General features: G+C 38.3%; 1 protein-coding gene across 1 annotated transcript in view; it reads left to right on the top strand.

Annotated features, from left to right (window-relative positions):
• The first annotated feature begins 968 nt into the window (after positions 1–968).
• ddb1 (damage-specific DNA binding protein 1) overlaps positions 969–15,202 on the top strand; it is a 50,423-nt gene continuing 36,189 nt past the window's right edge. Inside the window, exons 1-9 of the mRNA XM_084945772.1 lie at positions 969–1,145; positions 2,289–2,437; positions 2,737–2,853; positions 3,228–3,449; positions 3,651–3,765; positions 4,037–4,134; positions 12,731–12,889; positions 14,014–14,097; positions 14,542–14,658. Of these exons, the coding sequence (XP_084801898.1) occupies positions 1,085–1,145; positions 2,289–2,437; positions 2,737–2,853; positions 3,228–3,449; positions 3,651–3,765; positions 4,037–4,134; positions 12,731–12,889; positions 14,014–14,097; positions 14,542–14,658 (1,122 nt within the window). The 5' untranslated portion in view covers positions 969–1,084. The remainder of the gene's footprint in view (positions 1,146–2,288; positions 2,438–2,736; positions 2,854–3,227; positions 3,450–3,650; positions 3,766–4,036; positions 4,135–12,730; positions 12,890–14,013; positions 14,098–14,541; positions 14,659–15,202) is intronic.

Raw genomic sequence — 15,202 nt, 5'->3', positions numbered from 1 at the left:
TAACTTCAGATTCAAGTTTACTGTTACCAGTTCAGCGACGCGGTTGATAGGAATCTGTCCTAATGTGCTCATATATACCACAACACACAACAAAGCACAGCATTATACATGGATACATGTACTCAATCAACTCATAAAAGTAGTGCCCTGTTTCACTGTACCTGTCTTCAAAGTGCTTTTTTGTGAGCGGTTCAGCTAATATTATAATATTATAGTACATGAATAGCCTATTATGCATGTCATTACATGAATGCAGCGTTATTCAACGCAGATATCTTATTCTTCTGCAAAGATATATTCAAAAACAACAAATATTAAAGAAATATCTTTCGTATTACAGGCAAATACTGCTTTTCACCCTCGGTGCATTACACATGTGAGATAATCGATTTTGTACTCGCTTTTATTCAGGAAAAAAATTAGGAAACATTTTGTTCTGTAATAGTACTAGTGAGACAGCAGGGGTCACTGCTCACTACAGGGGAAACATCCTGGTGGCGCACTCGTTTTTAAGCTGTTGTGTGTGAAATACCTTGAGTGCATTCAAGGACTCTTAGCCATTTTCTGAGGGCGAGAACATATTTTATATTGGCATTGGGAGTTTAATTTGCTTTTTCTGTGTTCTTCCCATAAAACTGCAAAAATGTAATATCTCGAGCAGGTTGTATCAAAAGAGACCGTTTTATATAGTTTTTGCAACATTAAAAAAATATTAACACCATTTTGTTGCAGCGTTACAGCTCTTTATATAAGCTAAATTACTGATCACCTAAGTGGTCAGAGTTGTACTTTCATTTTATTTATTTATTTGTACATTTCATATGAATATATTTTCTTTTAGCGATTGACTAATGTTTTTCCCGTTTTATGCAACGCACCGCGTTTCGTCCTTTTATTGGACAATACGCAGCATAAATAAATAAAATCATTGCCTTGCTGGTAGTCCTCCGCGTCGCTAGCGGCGCTCAATCTCAGACCTCTACAGAGCTCAGCTTTCTACTTCCGGAAGCTTTATTATCAATGATTTTGTCACTTGAGAGAGATTAAACACTATTCTGGTGTTTGTCTTTTGTTTTTGTCAAAAATGTCCTACAATTACGTTGTAACAGCCCAGAAACCTACGGCGGTTAACGCCTGCATCACAGGTAAATCCGCGCTGTTTTTCGCTGTTGTGCAGAAAGGAAACATTTGCCACCTGCATGTTAGCTTTGCTCCCGCGCTACAACTAAAGTGCTCCAAACGGGCCTGTAGTAGCCGCTAGCTCTTGTTTTGCTATGTCAACGGTTTACTTGTCACATAGGTTCTGCTCGTTTGTATGCGTGTCTCAACACACACATCTCCTGTCACGTCTGCTTTAACATACACTCGGCAGACGTTTTTTTTTTCTTGCTTCTTCTTTTTGATGTAACGTTAGCTGTGTCCTGCACTTCAGTTGCAGCGGATCAAAATGCGCTTCCTCTGCTCACACACATTAGCATATCACACAGACTTAGTGCCCCACTTAAAACGAGTTAAGCTAGATTAAGTTTTCGTTCATTTGACTCACAAAAACCGTGATGCAGTAAAGCTCATAGAGACGCTTATGCTGCTGTCTTTTTGTATTTCAGGCTAGACCAATAGGAATTCTGTCACATTAAAGTTACAGTTTGACATGCACTCATGAAATGGCTGCGTAGGATGCATCATCTCTTCATGTTCACTCTCTTTTTATTTTTCATGGCGATAGTAGAGACCTCGAGATGATATGAGGTGACGAATTGAGATGAATGCTCACTCGTAAGAGTCTAGACGTGAAATCTACTTACAAGTTACTTTTATTGTTAAGCAATCTGATAATTGATAGTGCCAAGTGCAATCAGAGTGTAAAGATGTTTAAAGAATTACTACTTTTCATGGTGGGACGTCGATTGTAGCACTGACTCTGACACACCTTTGTTGGAGAAGATAATGGAATGAACCAGTTTGGCCAAGATATAATATTTTAGACCATTTTGAACACAAGTAACCGTTTGCGATTTTCCTTATTGTGATAAATTAGAACACTTGAGCAAGTTGAATAATTTCCTTGTAAGTTATTTTTAAGCTGCTAATAGACTTAGTAATTTGGCTAAAGACTAAAGAAGACATTACAAATCAGCAGCTAAGCTGATATGTAAATGTATTTGAGAAGCACTAGAATATTTATGCCCCAGTTTACTGATATTTGTGGACATTTTTCATTTCTCTGTGTGCCCACTACTCTCACATTAAAGTGTATTGAACATAATGTAAACATTGGTTTTCTGCAGGTCACTTCACCTCTGCTGAAGACCTCAATTTGCTCATAGCTAAAAACACACGTTTGGAGATCTATGTGGTCACAGCAGAGGGCCTGAGGCCCGTCAAAGAAGTGGGCATGTATGGCAGAATTGCTGTTATGGAGCTCTTCAGGCCCAAGGTAAGGGGTTTTGTGTGCAGTCTGTAACACTTTGAATTATTTTTCCTGCTCGACTAGTTAGTGGTCTGGTTATTTAATATATATTTAACTGCACCATAAATGATTTGTGCTGTGGTGTGTTTCTCAATCATCTACAAAGTTGGTTGGAGGGTGCAAATTTTGCCTCTCAAAAATAGTGAAAGTCTGCACATTACAAATAGGATATGACACATGCAGGCACTGTCTTCTAATCGGACTCACAGAGGCTGATCAGGTGTATAACATGTAACTCTGGTGCCTTTTTCCTCCTCATTCTTCAGGGTGAGAGCAAAGACCTGCTGTTCATTCTTACATCTAAGTACAACGCCTGCATCCTAGAATACAAACAGACCGGGGAGAGCATTGACATCATCACCCGAGCCCATGGCAATGTCCAGGTGAGACAACAACACTAATATTATTATGTATAGACATGAGCCACATTGTAAGGACATTAATCTATTTGTTATGGTGTGTTCATATGAAGGGCAGTATGTATTTTGTTCTTCTTGGTTGAATGTAGCAGTTCACTCTTTTTTAACTCACTACACTACATTCATATTAATTTAGACTGTTTTAAATGATCCATTTGCCATTTAAATTGGTAAACAACAGAATTCTTGTATTCTTTAATGTGGTTTATATCAGTGACATTTTGGACTTCTTAGACTATATAAGCTGGAAAAATGTAACTAGCTATGTGCTACATAATGTGATACTTTCTCATACACTCCCAGTGCTAAACAGTTCCTAACCCAATGCTCTTTTGCAGGATCGTATTGGGCGTCCGTCAGAGACGGGTATCATCGGAATTGTAGACCCGGAATGCCGCATGATTGGCCTGCGGCTGTATGACGGCTTGTTTAAGGTGATCCCATTGGACAGGGACAACCGTGAGCTCAAAGCTTTCAACATCAGACTGGAGGAGCTCCAGGTCATCGACGTTCACTTTCTGTATGGCTGCCAGGCTCCAACTGTTTGTTTCATCTACCAGGTACACGAGCAGTACAGAATGTGGGAATGTGCCTTTAATGAAATGAAAAAAAAGAATATGTTGAAAAATTCATATATCCGGGACATTTCTATTTAATTTATTTATTCCGGGAGAATGGTTTCAAGCTTATGGTAACTAAGCAATGCACAGTAGCAAAGTGCAATTAGTGACCAGTTTTATTCCATGTGTTGTGTTTCATAGGACCCTCAGGGACGCCATGTGAAGACCTATGAGGTTTCTCTGAGGGAGAAGGAGTTTAACAAAGGCCCCTGGAAACAGGAGAATGTGGAGGCTGAGGCTTCAATGGTGATCCCAGGTACTTCAGCTATTTAACTCAACATATAGCCGTGATAATAACGAAAACTGCTGTGTGAAAACACAAGGATGTGAGCTATGAATTGCTAGTTCATAAGTGTGTAAGTTTAGTTTACAAGTCGTGAATAATTTCAATTGTTGAATACATTTAACCCACAGCACGACTGATAACTGGTAATGCAGAGGATATTAGCTTCTGTGCTGTAAACATCTCCAAAATAGCAGAAACTTCCCAGAATAATCACTCTCTTGCCTGTGTGCTTGTATTTTAGTCCCTGAGCCATTTGGTGGAGCTATAATCATAGGACAAGAGTCTATCACCTACCACAATGGAGACAAATACTTGGCCATTGCACCACCCACTATCAAGGTAATGATAACAGATAGCACACTTCTGGTTTAGATATTTTGATCGTTCAGCTGTTCAAAAGAAGCTAGGTAAACATTTAAGTTACAATAATGTAGAATTGAGTTAGACTGTGGCTGTTAGAAGCCTAAGCACTGTAAGTCTCAGCAAATAGACTATTTCTGTACCAGGGGCAGTCAAAATAGAGTTAGTTGGTGAAGTCACTTGCAGAGCGGGTAGTAGTGCCCTATCACAAGTAAGTATCCTATATCTAATTCAGTGATGCATCAAAATAGCTGTTAGTATTGGGCTGATGGAAGCAAACTAATTAAATCGAGCTTGTCTGGGAACATGAGCCCAAATCTGAAGCTTGTGTATAAAACAGTGTGAAATCAAGAGTGTGATTGTAGAGCTGTCTTCAGAATCACACTTTGTAAGCATGATTGTTTTGTTATATTTTTTAAACCCTAAGGTGTACATGTGCTTTCTTTTGTTATGACTCTTATCAGTGCTAAGCTTCCAATACCCCAGGGTTTTAGTACAGGGAGTGCAGAATTATTAGGCAAGTTGTATTTTTGAGGAATAATTTTATTATTGAACAACAACAATGTTCTCAATGAACCCAAAAAACTCATTAATATCAAAGCTGAATGTTCTTGGAAGTAGTTTTTAGTTTGTTTTTAGTTTTAGCCATTTTAGGGGGATATCTGTGTGTGCAGGTGACAATTACTGTGCATAATTATTAGGCAACTTAACAAAAAACAAATATATACCCATTTCAATTATTTATTTTTACCAGTGAAACCAATATAACATCTCCACATTCACAAATATACATTTCTGACATTCAAAAACAAAACAAAAACAAATCAGCGACCAATATAGCCACCTTTCTTTGCAAGGACACTCAAAAGCCTGCCATCCATGGATTCTGTCAGTGTTTTGATCTGTTCACCATCAACATTGCGTGCAGCAGCAACCACAGCCTCCCAGACACTGTTCAGAGAGGTGTACTGTTTTCCCTCCTTGTAAATCTCACATTTGATGATGGACCACAGGTTCTCAATGGGGTTCAGATCAGGTGAACAAGGTGGCCATGTCATTAGTTTTTCTTCTTTTATACCCTTTCTTGCCAGCCACGCTGTGGAGTACTTGGACGCGTGTGATGGAGCATTGTCCTGCATGAAAATCATGTTTTTCTTGAAGGATGCAGACTTCTTCCTGTACCACTGCTTGAAGAAGGTGTCTTCCAGAAACTGGCAGTAGGACTGGGAGTTGAGCTTGACTCCATCCTCAACCCGAAAAGGCCCCACAAGCTCATCTTTGATGATACCAGCCCAAACCAGTACTCCACCTCCACCTTGCTGGCGTCTGAGTCGGACTGGAGCTCTCTGCCCTTTACCAATCCAGCCACGGGCCCATCCATCTGGCCCATCAAGACTCACTCTCATTTCATCAGTCCATAAAACCTTAGAAAAATCAGTCTTGAGATATTTCTTGGCCCAGTCTTGACGTTTCAGCTTGTGTGTCTTGTTCAGTGGTGGTCGTCTTTCAGCCTTTCTTACCTTGGCCATGTCTCTGAGTATTGCACACCTTGTGCTTTTGGGCACTCCAGTGATGTTGCAGCTCTGAAATATGGCCAAACTGGTGGCAAGTGGCATCTTGGCAGCTGCACGCTTGACTTTTCTCAGTTCATGGGCAGTTATTTTGCGCCTTGGTTTTTCCACACGCTTCTTGCGACCCTGTTGACTATTTTGAATGAAACGCTTGATTGTTCGATGATCACGCTTCAGAAGCTTTGCAATTTTGAGACTGCTGCATCCCTCTGCAAGATATCTCACTATTTTTGACTTTTCTGAGCCTGTCAAGTCCTTCTTTTGACCCATTTTGCCAAAGGAAAGGACGTTGCCTAATAATTATGCACACCTGATATAGGGTGTTGATGTCATTAGACCACACCCCTTCTCATTACAGAGATGCACATCACCTAATATGCTTAATTGGTAGTAGGCTTTTGAGCCTATACAGCTCAAGACAACATGCATGAAGAGGATGATGTGGACAAAATACTCATTTGCCTAATAATTCTGCACTCCCTGTATTATCAAGATTTAGTTGTAGTCTTTCTACTGGCATTTAAAAGAGCTCAAGGCCCAAGAGCCCCTCAATGGTTTCTCACTTCTATAATTAGAGGTTGTTCTTTCCTCCCTCGCTGCTCTTTAGAAGAACATTTTCATGAATTACGAAAAGAAAATTTGAAATCATTCAGATTAGGAATCTTCTAATTACACTGCTTTCATTATCTTCATTTTAAAACAAATATCTTTGCTAGACCTGTTGACTATCCTAATAATTAACTTATCTCCCCAATTTAAGGATGATTGATTATTGACTTTTCAGGGTTCATTTATGATTCAAACTTTTGATGAATTCACCCGTTTGGAAACAGGAAAGCTTGTTTGTCTTAAAAGTATATAGGTAATCACTTGATCATATATCTGCTGTAGATAGTCAGGGAATTTGTGATACATTAATAAGGAAGATGTACCAGCTATCGAAGTCTTAACATATATTTATCTCATTATAGGTTAGGAATTTCATAGTGGGCTCATGTGTGGGCCCTTTTTTTAAAAAACCCTAACAAGGGGTCACCAGGAGTAATACAATAAGGCACACGTAGTCAGTAGTTGACCATGACAGTGGGTATTTTTAACATTATCTCAGTTCAATTTGACTTCATTTATATAGCCCAAACCACAACAACAGTCTTCCCAAGGGACTTTATATTGTAAGGGAAAGACACTACAATAAAACAGAGAAAGCCCCACAAACAATCAGACAAATCCCTATGAGCAAGCACTTTGTGACAGTGGGAAGGGGAAAACTCCCCTTTTAACTGGATAAAACCTCTGGCAGAACCAGGCTTAGGGCAGGCAAACTTTCCTGACTGGTAAGGGATGATGGGAGCAAGATATTAGTCCCAGAGGTCTACCTAGACACCTGCACCTATCACCAGGGAAAACTCAATGAAATTCCAGACTAGTCCATCAATTCCACCCAGTTCCTAGATGAGTCCTCAGTACCATTTTGGAAACATCTGACCCGTACCCATAAACATAGATTATAAATAGTGCCCAATGTCCAAAACAATAGTTACCTATATAAAACTAGCGTACACTGTTTATATACAACAGCCAAACAATACAGTCTTAGGGGAAATAAGTTTTTCCATTTAGTACATTTCTTTTACGCTCTCCAACAACTTGCCTTTAGTTGGTGGCTCCTTATCCAGCCACTTCCCTATTATTTCCTTTTTACTGTCAATAAGTAATACTTTAGGAAAATATTTGTTTTAAATGTAATAATCAGGTGGTATATTACTTAAATATACAATAACAAAACGATTGTCAATCTCAAAACCTGATATGGTTGTGTTGCTGTTTGTCCTATCTGCTATTTTGTAGGAATTTTCTTTTTGGAGCAATAAAACATAAAATTCTTTCATGAATATTCTATCCACTAGCTGGCATTTAATTCATATATTTAATCGATCCTCAACTGTTGGCGTGACATTTGCCTTCTTCTCCCATTTGATTGTGATGTATAAGGTGGAATATTTCATGAGAGATTGTATTCATGTATAAATTGTAGATACCTGTTTCTTGTGGATAGTGCCCCAAATAATAACAGTGCTCTTATCAGATTCCCCAATAGTTTTAGTATTTATATCAAAGTGTTGCTTCACCTGAAAGTATCTAAACAAATCATGTATGTCTAAATTGTAGTTTTCACTGAGATGTTGGAAATTTTCCAACAAACTCCCCAAGAAAGTTTGAAGTTTTCATCACATTCTACCCATCTAATTACCTAGATATTCATCTTCGGTATAGAACTTTTACATTTATTAAATCATATTAAATTACGTCACTATTAAGTCAAATTTTAGTTTTATTTCTTTTTTTGATGTGGCCATAATTTAAAGAGTTTTTTAGATTCTTTGGGATATTAGCCCCCAGGTACATCATATTATTGGTATTCCATTATAAACAGTATTTTTATTTACAATTTTTTTTTTGATGAATAATTGGATTAAGATAGGCTTTGGATCTGGTTTAGTATCCTAAGTAAAAACCGAATTGTTCTAAGCTTGATGTGAGATTGTCAGGTTGGAGTTAAGTTTTCCATTTGCATTTATACATATTTGGTGTTGTATCCCTTTAACCAAAATTCCTTTAATTTCACTGTTTTCTCTAGAGACTTGAACTACAGGCTCTATAAATAATGCAAATAATGTGGGGCTTAAGGGACATCCTTGGTGGTATCCTTGTTTCACAGTGACTATACATTCACCTGGGCAATTGGTGACTGGTATAATGATTAAAGATGACCTATAACTCCATGTTTAAATCCAGACCACCTTAACACCAGGTACAAAAACTCCCTATTGTACAGGGTCATGGGCCCTTTGTAGATTAAGACTGCTGGCCAGTGACTTTGAATCACTATTGCTCATGATATCAACAAGTTGCAGTGCTCGCCTTACATTGGCGTGTTCCTCTTATCAGTAAATCCTGTTTTTGTTTTTTGTTTCCAGAATCTGTCAAATCAGGGATAATATTTTCTGGTCTTTTTGGAATTAATATGTGATCTAGAAATGGGTCTGTATGACCTACTCTGTTCCCTCTTTCCCCTTCTTTGATTGCTGATATTATGGCCTGTTTCCATAATGATGGGTTGTTTCTACCCTTCTTCTACAACTGAGCATTGCCACTCCGCTTGGAAGTTTGTTTGTTTTATTTCAAAACATGTTTTTCTTTTTTTTACCAAGTTTACTGTTTTTACTGGATTTTGTAGTCTGTTAACATCTATTTGTATAATAACACAACATTTTAAAGGTATAGGATCAAAGTGAAGGAGGAGAAAAAAAAAAACTACAGTGGTCCCTCGCTATAACACGGTTTACCTTTTGCGGTTTGCTGTTTCACGGATTTTTTTGTGCAATTTTGCATGTGTTTTTTTTTTTTTTTTTTTTTTTTTTTTTTTAACAGCGCATTGTGTTCTGCGTCCTGATTGGCTGTAAACCATTGTCAATCAATCTCCTCCGTGCTGTGTCTCCTGTACAGTACAGAATGCGTTCAGCTTGTCAAATTTACATAAATCTTCGATCGCTAGCAGTGTGACTCTGAAGTGCTGTACTGTATGCTTAAGTTTTCTCCCCAACAAACACAACAATGTCAACGAAACGTTTTGCACCATCTAAGGCACGTGCAGTAGCACCCAAAAGGCAGAGGAAGATGAGGTAGAACTTACCGTATTTTTCGGACCATAAGGTGCACCAGATTATAAGGCGCATTAGTAAAACAAAACAGTCAGCTAAGTCCAACTTTACTCAACTCATTCTTTTTGCTTCCTCTACTTCCGTACCATTGATTCATTAATGTTGAATTCTCTGGCAGCTGCTCTATTCCCATGTTCTGGACCTGAAAACAGGGTTTGATCTTTGGTTTCATTCTATTTCTGGACTTATTTTTCTACAAAGGTTTGAACTTTGAGAGAGTTTAAACAAGAGAGATTGTGGGAAAATGTTCACGCCTGTCTGAGAAAAGTGTATAAAGTGTGTAGTGAGGGGTTTTACAGCCTTAAAACATCTATAATAATTGTAAAAAATAAAGCTGGCTACTTTGCGGATTTCACCTATCGCGGGTTATTTTTATAACGTAACTCCTGAGATAAACAAGGGACCACTGTACTTCCAATTCTCCCTGAGAAAAGGTCCCGCTGTACAGCAGAAATCCTGGAGCTCTCTCTGGATACTTTCTTGGTGTTCCTGGCCCTGGTATGTCATCTCACCCATGATGGCATGAGCCTCATTTCTGGTATTGTCCTCTATCACTCCCCTTTTCCTGACATTTTCTTGTTTTTAATTGCATTGCTTGGCGTTTATTAGCTGCAGCGCTATCACTGGGATACACTTTACTATCATATTCATAACTAACCAACATTGTTCAAAGTATGCTTGTTAGGGCCGAGAGGGCCAGGCTGTGGGTGTGGACTCAAATGCAGACACAGAGGGAGGCAAAACAGGCGTGAACACAGTGCTTTATTTACAGTGCCTAGTGAACTTACAAAGCAGGAAACTATGAATGCTATGAACGGAGAATGCTATGAACTGTGGAAGCTATGAACTGAGAACTGTGAGACCAAACTATGAACATGAAACTCTGAGTGCTATGACTAGGTGCTAGATTTCATGGATGGATCCTGGGAATGGAAAAGGGGGCAGCGGCTTGGATGGAGGTACGCAGTCACTATAATGAGAGGAGACAAGTAGTCAGTGGCAGTCTAGTGAATCACAGCTGAAGGATTAGACTATGGTGGTTAGGGCTTACGCGTTGTAGGTTAAAGTGTCATGCGAGGAGGGGGTGTCCAAGGGGTTCTGGGTGAGGAGTGTCCAGAGAGGATCCAGAATATACTTGGAGTGAGGGACTTGGCAGGGAGGCAGGCAGGTGTAGTCCAATGATGGAAAGGAAGAAACCAGATGACAGAACCAGTGTCCAGGCGGAGATGTGAGTAGTTTAACTTGGGAAGTGCGACTGCCAGGTGGGTCATGAGTTAGCAGAAGATCTGGCAGAGGTCTGTTGTGAATGCTGGTCTTATATGCTGGTGACTTGATTGGAACCAGGTGTGGAAGCTGATTGGAGTCTCTGCCTGAAGGTGGAGCCCAGCGGAGTGGAAAAACCCCGTAATCACCCGGACCATGACAATGCTGTCCCTTTAGCTTTTTTTCCCTTGATTATTTAGTTGATGTCGGATTATAATAGAAGCAAAAATGGAAAAAGAAGTGGTAACTGTATCAGTACCACCACAGACATTTTAAGAGAGAATTTTTAGTCCTTTGGTGAAAATGATAACATCTAGGAGAAAAGGGTTTTTTAAAGCAATATTTTTAACAAAGGCCAGGAAACATTTAAATCAGTTTTTCATGTTATAGAGGAATCAAAGTTCATGTAATTCATTCTTCAAAATAACTGCTCAAATAAGTCCGTGGGTTTGTTTCAGGATGGATTCCTTGTTGCAAAATCTGCCTCTAAAAGGACTTTGGAACCATATGAAAATAAAGTTAACACCTCAAATGAAAATGCAACACAATGGTGGCTTCAAACACAGATTCCTCTGATGTCTTATCAATAGCTCAAAACATCCTCCAGACCTACTGATCTGTCAGGGTTTTTTTCCCTCTCTAATTCAAACTCTCGTGTCTTCATTACTACAACTGCACGGTAGCGTTGTCCAGCTTTTCCAGTGTTTGAATAGGAACAGGTAATAGGAAAGTTGTTAAGTGATCATTGATGCCACATTTTTTTTAATTTGTTTTTTTTTTTTCACCTAATATGTTATTTGTATTCAGTTCAAACACACTCCTTTCAAAAGTATCAAGAAAACACAGAGGCTTATCCTTTGATGTATAACAGAACTGTTTTGGCAGCTAATTAATAAATTGTCACTCTGGAGCACCAAAGTGAAAAATGAATGTGGAACACCAAAGCTTCTGCCAACACGGAGGTCTGCTGAAAATGTCTCAGCTCATCTAGTGCATTACAGTAGCTGGTGAGGAAGTAGACTGGTTTCACATGTCAGAGCTAACAAGCTAATTACCTGCCATTCAGTCAAGAGGAGTCCACAAGTTTGCAAAGCTGTGAAAATAAAAGTTTTTGACAAAAGTAATGCTACAGGCTGGGTGATTGTGAAAATGAGTTTTGTAAAGGTTTGATCAAGTGAGAAATTGACTCGGCATATACAGCAGTCGTTGACAATAATAATATCTCCTTTTGAAAGAAAGTAACAGAAACTCGGTCACACTACGAGAGTTAAATGCCAGCTTTAATCTGGAGTATTATTTGAATCTCCTAACATGTTTTGGTGCTGCTCAGTTTTGTTTAGAGTAAGAATTTTTGAAAAGCTCAATGCTGAAAGCTGAAAGCGAGCCTCAAAGTGAAGGTACTGTAAAATATTTTACAACAGCCTCAGTTGATAGACCTTTCCTATACCTTTTCAAAGTTTAGAAAGCATATTTTAAACAGCATGATACATTATGACAGCAAACACTGATAAGACAATATAAGTGTGGCATTACATTATTGTACGAATGGCTGATAAATCAGTCAGCTTCAGATTACTCCTGAGGAATATTAGCATATCAAACATACATCAGTGACATGATATTTCTCTACAAGCATACAAAATATGTGTTTAGAAATACTGTTGCTATTGCAAAGTTTGTCCAACAGAGAGCACTGACAACTTAGTTTTCCAGCTTCCTTCTCTGCACATAGATATTGCTGTGCACCCACATGCAATTTAAAAGATCCTTTAAAGTAACATGAAAGGTTTTTGCAATGTACCTAAAATGGTGTACACATAATACTGAATTCTTTAATACTCCAAGAAGTGCTTTGGTGGTGGAGCACTGTTACTTCCCTGCACACACAAATATAAATAGTTGACTAATGGTTTATTTGCTAAAGCGTGGACCCTATTAGAATCAAGCTTTTATAGGTGTTGGCTGACCACTGTTGGTCATATTGTGTTTGATATGTTTGTGTCTTGCTCTCGCTTACAGCAAAGCACCATTGTCTGCCACAACCGAGTGGACCCCAATGGCTCACGGTACCTGCTCGGTGACATGGAGGGACGTCTCTTTATGCTGCTGTTGGAGAAGGAGGAGCTAATGGACGGCACAGTGGTGCTCAAAGACCTGCATGTGGAGCTGCTTGGAGAGGTCTTTCATTTCTCTTTTTCTTTAGGCCGAGGTATTGCTGGCTGTCTTCCATCTGTTTATCCACCTGCCTTTCCTCAGGCATTTCTCCCATCACTTTCTCACTACCTGGCTCAACAACCCTCTCTGTTTCTTTCTGATTTTCTTACCGCTGCTTTTTGTTCTCATCATCTCTGTGCTGTCTTTTGTTACAATTGACTTTTTAGTGGTTTATGCCCCTGAGCTAATAGATCTGTCTACACTTGCACAGAAGATAAGAACAAATTATCTCACCTCTTTGTTGCTTGCTTGCCAGGCTGTCACTTATCCCTTTAAAGTTGATTTAGGTAATGATTGTATTTCAATACTGTGCTTGAAGCTAAGGCTCATGTTCAAGGCAGACGACATTTGGTTTGTAGCACCTTTCTTTAATTACTTTCTGAGGAGTTTAGAGATGGAAAAGGCTTTCCTGCTAGTCTTCTAGTTTTACTCTAGTAGTGCTTTTGAGTTGGGAGCTGTTTGCTTTTTAGATTATTATAAAGTCTACTGCTATTAGGACAAGTCTGTTCAATAAACACGTAGGAACAGCTCTATGTTAAAATGTCAGACAGAACGCTTTATTAATTGCAAGTCAGTATGTCTAAAACCATGTACACAGTGATGGGTAAATTTAATAACAAACATTGTTTGTTTTTACATTACTTAGATTTACTGAAATTAATTATGAAACACAATAATTCAATTTTTAAAATCTTTTCTTTTTACACTTTGGCAGACAAAAGTTATTAATGTAAAGTTATTTTAACTTTCTAGCTGAACAGTCGTGCTTTAAGTGACCTTTTTGATTCTCCTGTTAGAGGATTATACTTGGGGAAAAAAGGTTTTTTTTATCATCAGGTAAATTCTTTTTTATTAATGATTTAATGTATAAAAGGTCAAAATCTTTAATTTCAGATGGAAAAAAATATTATATTTGTGACTTTTCTTTTTTTTTTTCTTTTTTTTTTAACTAAGTTCTGACAATTATTGGTAGAGGATTAATCAGCAAAGTCATTTTCATATTGATTAAAATGTAACTGATTGTAAATTGCAGCCCCACTGTGCTATGATCAAGAGGCTGAAATGTTTGTGTGTCCCTTCACTGACAGACATCTATTGCTGAATGTTTGACCTACTTGGACAACGGTGTTGTGTTTGTGGGCTCTAGGTTAGGCGACTCCCAGTTAGTAAAGGTAAGCAGAAAGAGTCTTGTCTTTTGTTTTTTTTAGTTTTTTGTTATTGAAAATAACTTTAAACACACTGTTTTTTTTTCCTCTGGTTAAAAAAAAATAAAAGGTAAACTAAGTTAAAAGAAGTTAAACTTTTAGTAGATGTGTGTAGAAATGTGTGATAAATCCTGCAGTGTTTTTCATACCTTGTTTTAAACAATGGAAATACTTAATGAACTGATTCAGAAATTAATTTTGAAAATTAATTTTTTTCTCTCGGGACTTCATTATTCTGCTCTATTATTTTTATGTTTGCATTTTGGTTTACTAAATTTAAATATAATAAGCAAGTATAGTAAATAGTGAATTAATAACCTAAAGATCATCGTAATTTGACATACCGTGTGTGATTTTCAGAGAAATTGTACAGATTACATCCTTTGTAAAGACAATTTTGTTTATTTGCAGCTCAACGTGGACAGCAATGAGCAAGGCTCATACGTGGCTGTGATGGAGACATTCACCAATCTGGGCCCTATTGTGGATATGTGTGTGGTTGACCTTGAGAGGCAAGGCCAAGGCCAGGTAAAATCCACAAGCTTAATCTTTTATTTCTAGAAAAAACAGAGCTTCAGAGCAAATAAAGGCTACATCACATATTCAGTAACAAAATCAAATTAATTTTTTTGGGTGGGGGTGTTTGCTAGAGAGTTTATATGTGACATGGTGATTACTGAAAACCCTTCAAGCAGACACTGGATACACTTGCCTTATGTTGAGTCTCCCTCTGAGTTTTCCTCCTTATTATCGTCTTTGTCACAGCCTTCAGGGAGTCTCGGCTTATACCACCAATGCAGCAATTTCGAGGGCCATGTTAACAGTGTTCTTCTCAGCAGAATTGAGCTTGTAATGCCTCAGAGCACAAACTTGCAAAAGCCAGAAAATCTGCGTACAGTGCACTCAGGAGATTCCTGTGAGTTTTGTATGTAATGTGGTTGTTCTTCTTATGTATGGTGCCTTTTTTCACCTAGCCGAGTCTAGATGTTGGTTAGCTGGTCTGCAGTTACACTGGATGTTAAAATGCACCTCTGCTACACAAACCTAAATTGGTTTTCTTATTCCATTGCAC

Source organism: Perissodus microlepis, chromosome 1 (assembly GCF_051167445.1).
Source record: "Perissodus microlepis isolate ML-2025 ecotype Zambia chromosome 1, ASM5116744v1, whole genome shotgun sequence".
Taxonomy (NCBI): domain Eukaryota; kingdom Metazoa; phylum Chordata; class Actinopteri; order Cichliformes; family Cichlidae; genus Perissodus; species Perissodus microlepis.
The sequence above is the reverse complement of the archived record's forward strand: the minus strand, read 5'-3'. Positions and strand labels throughout refer to the sequence as shown.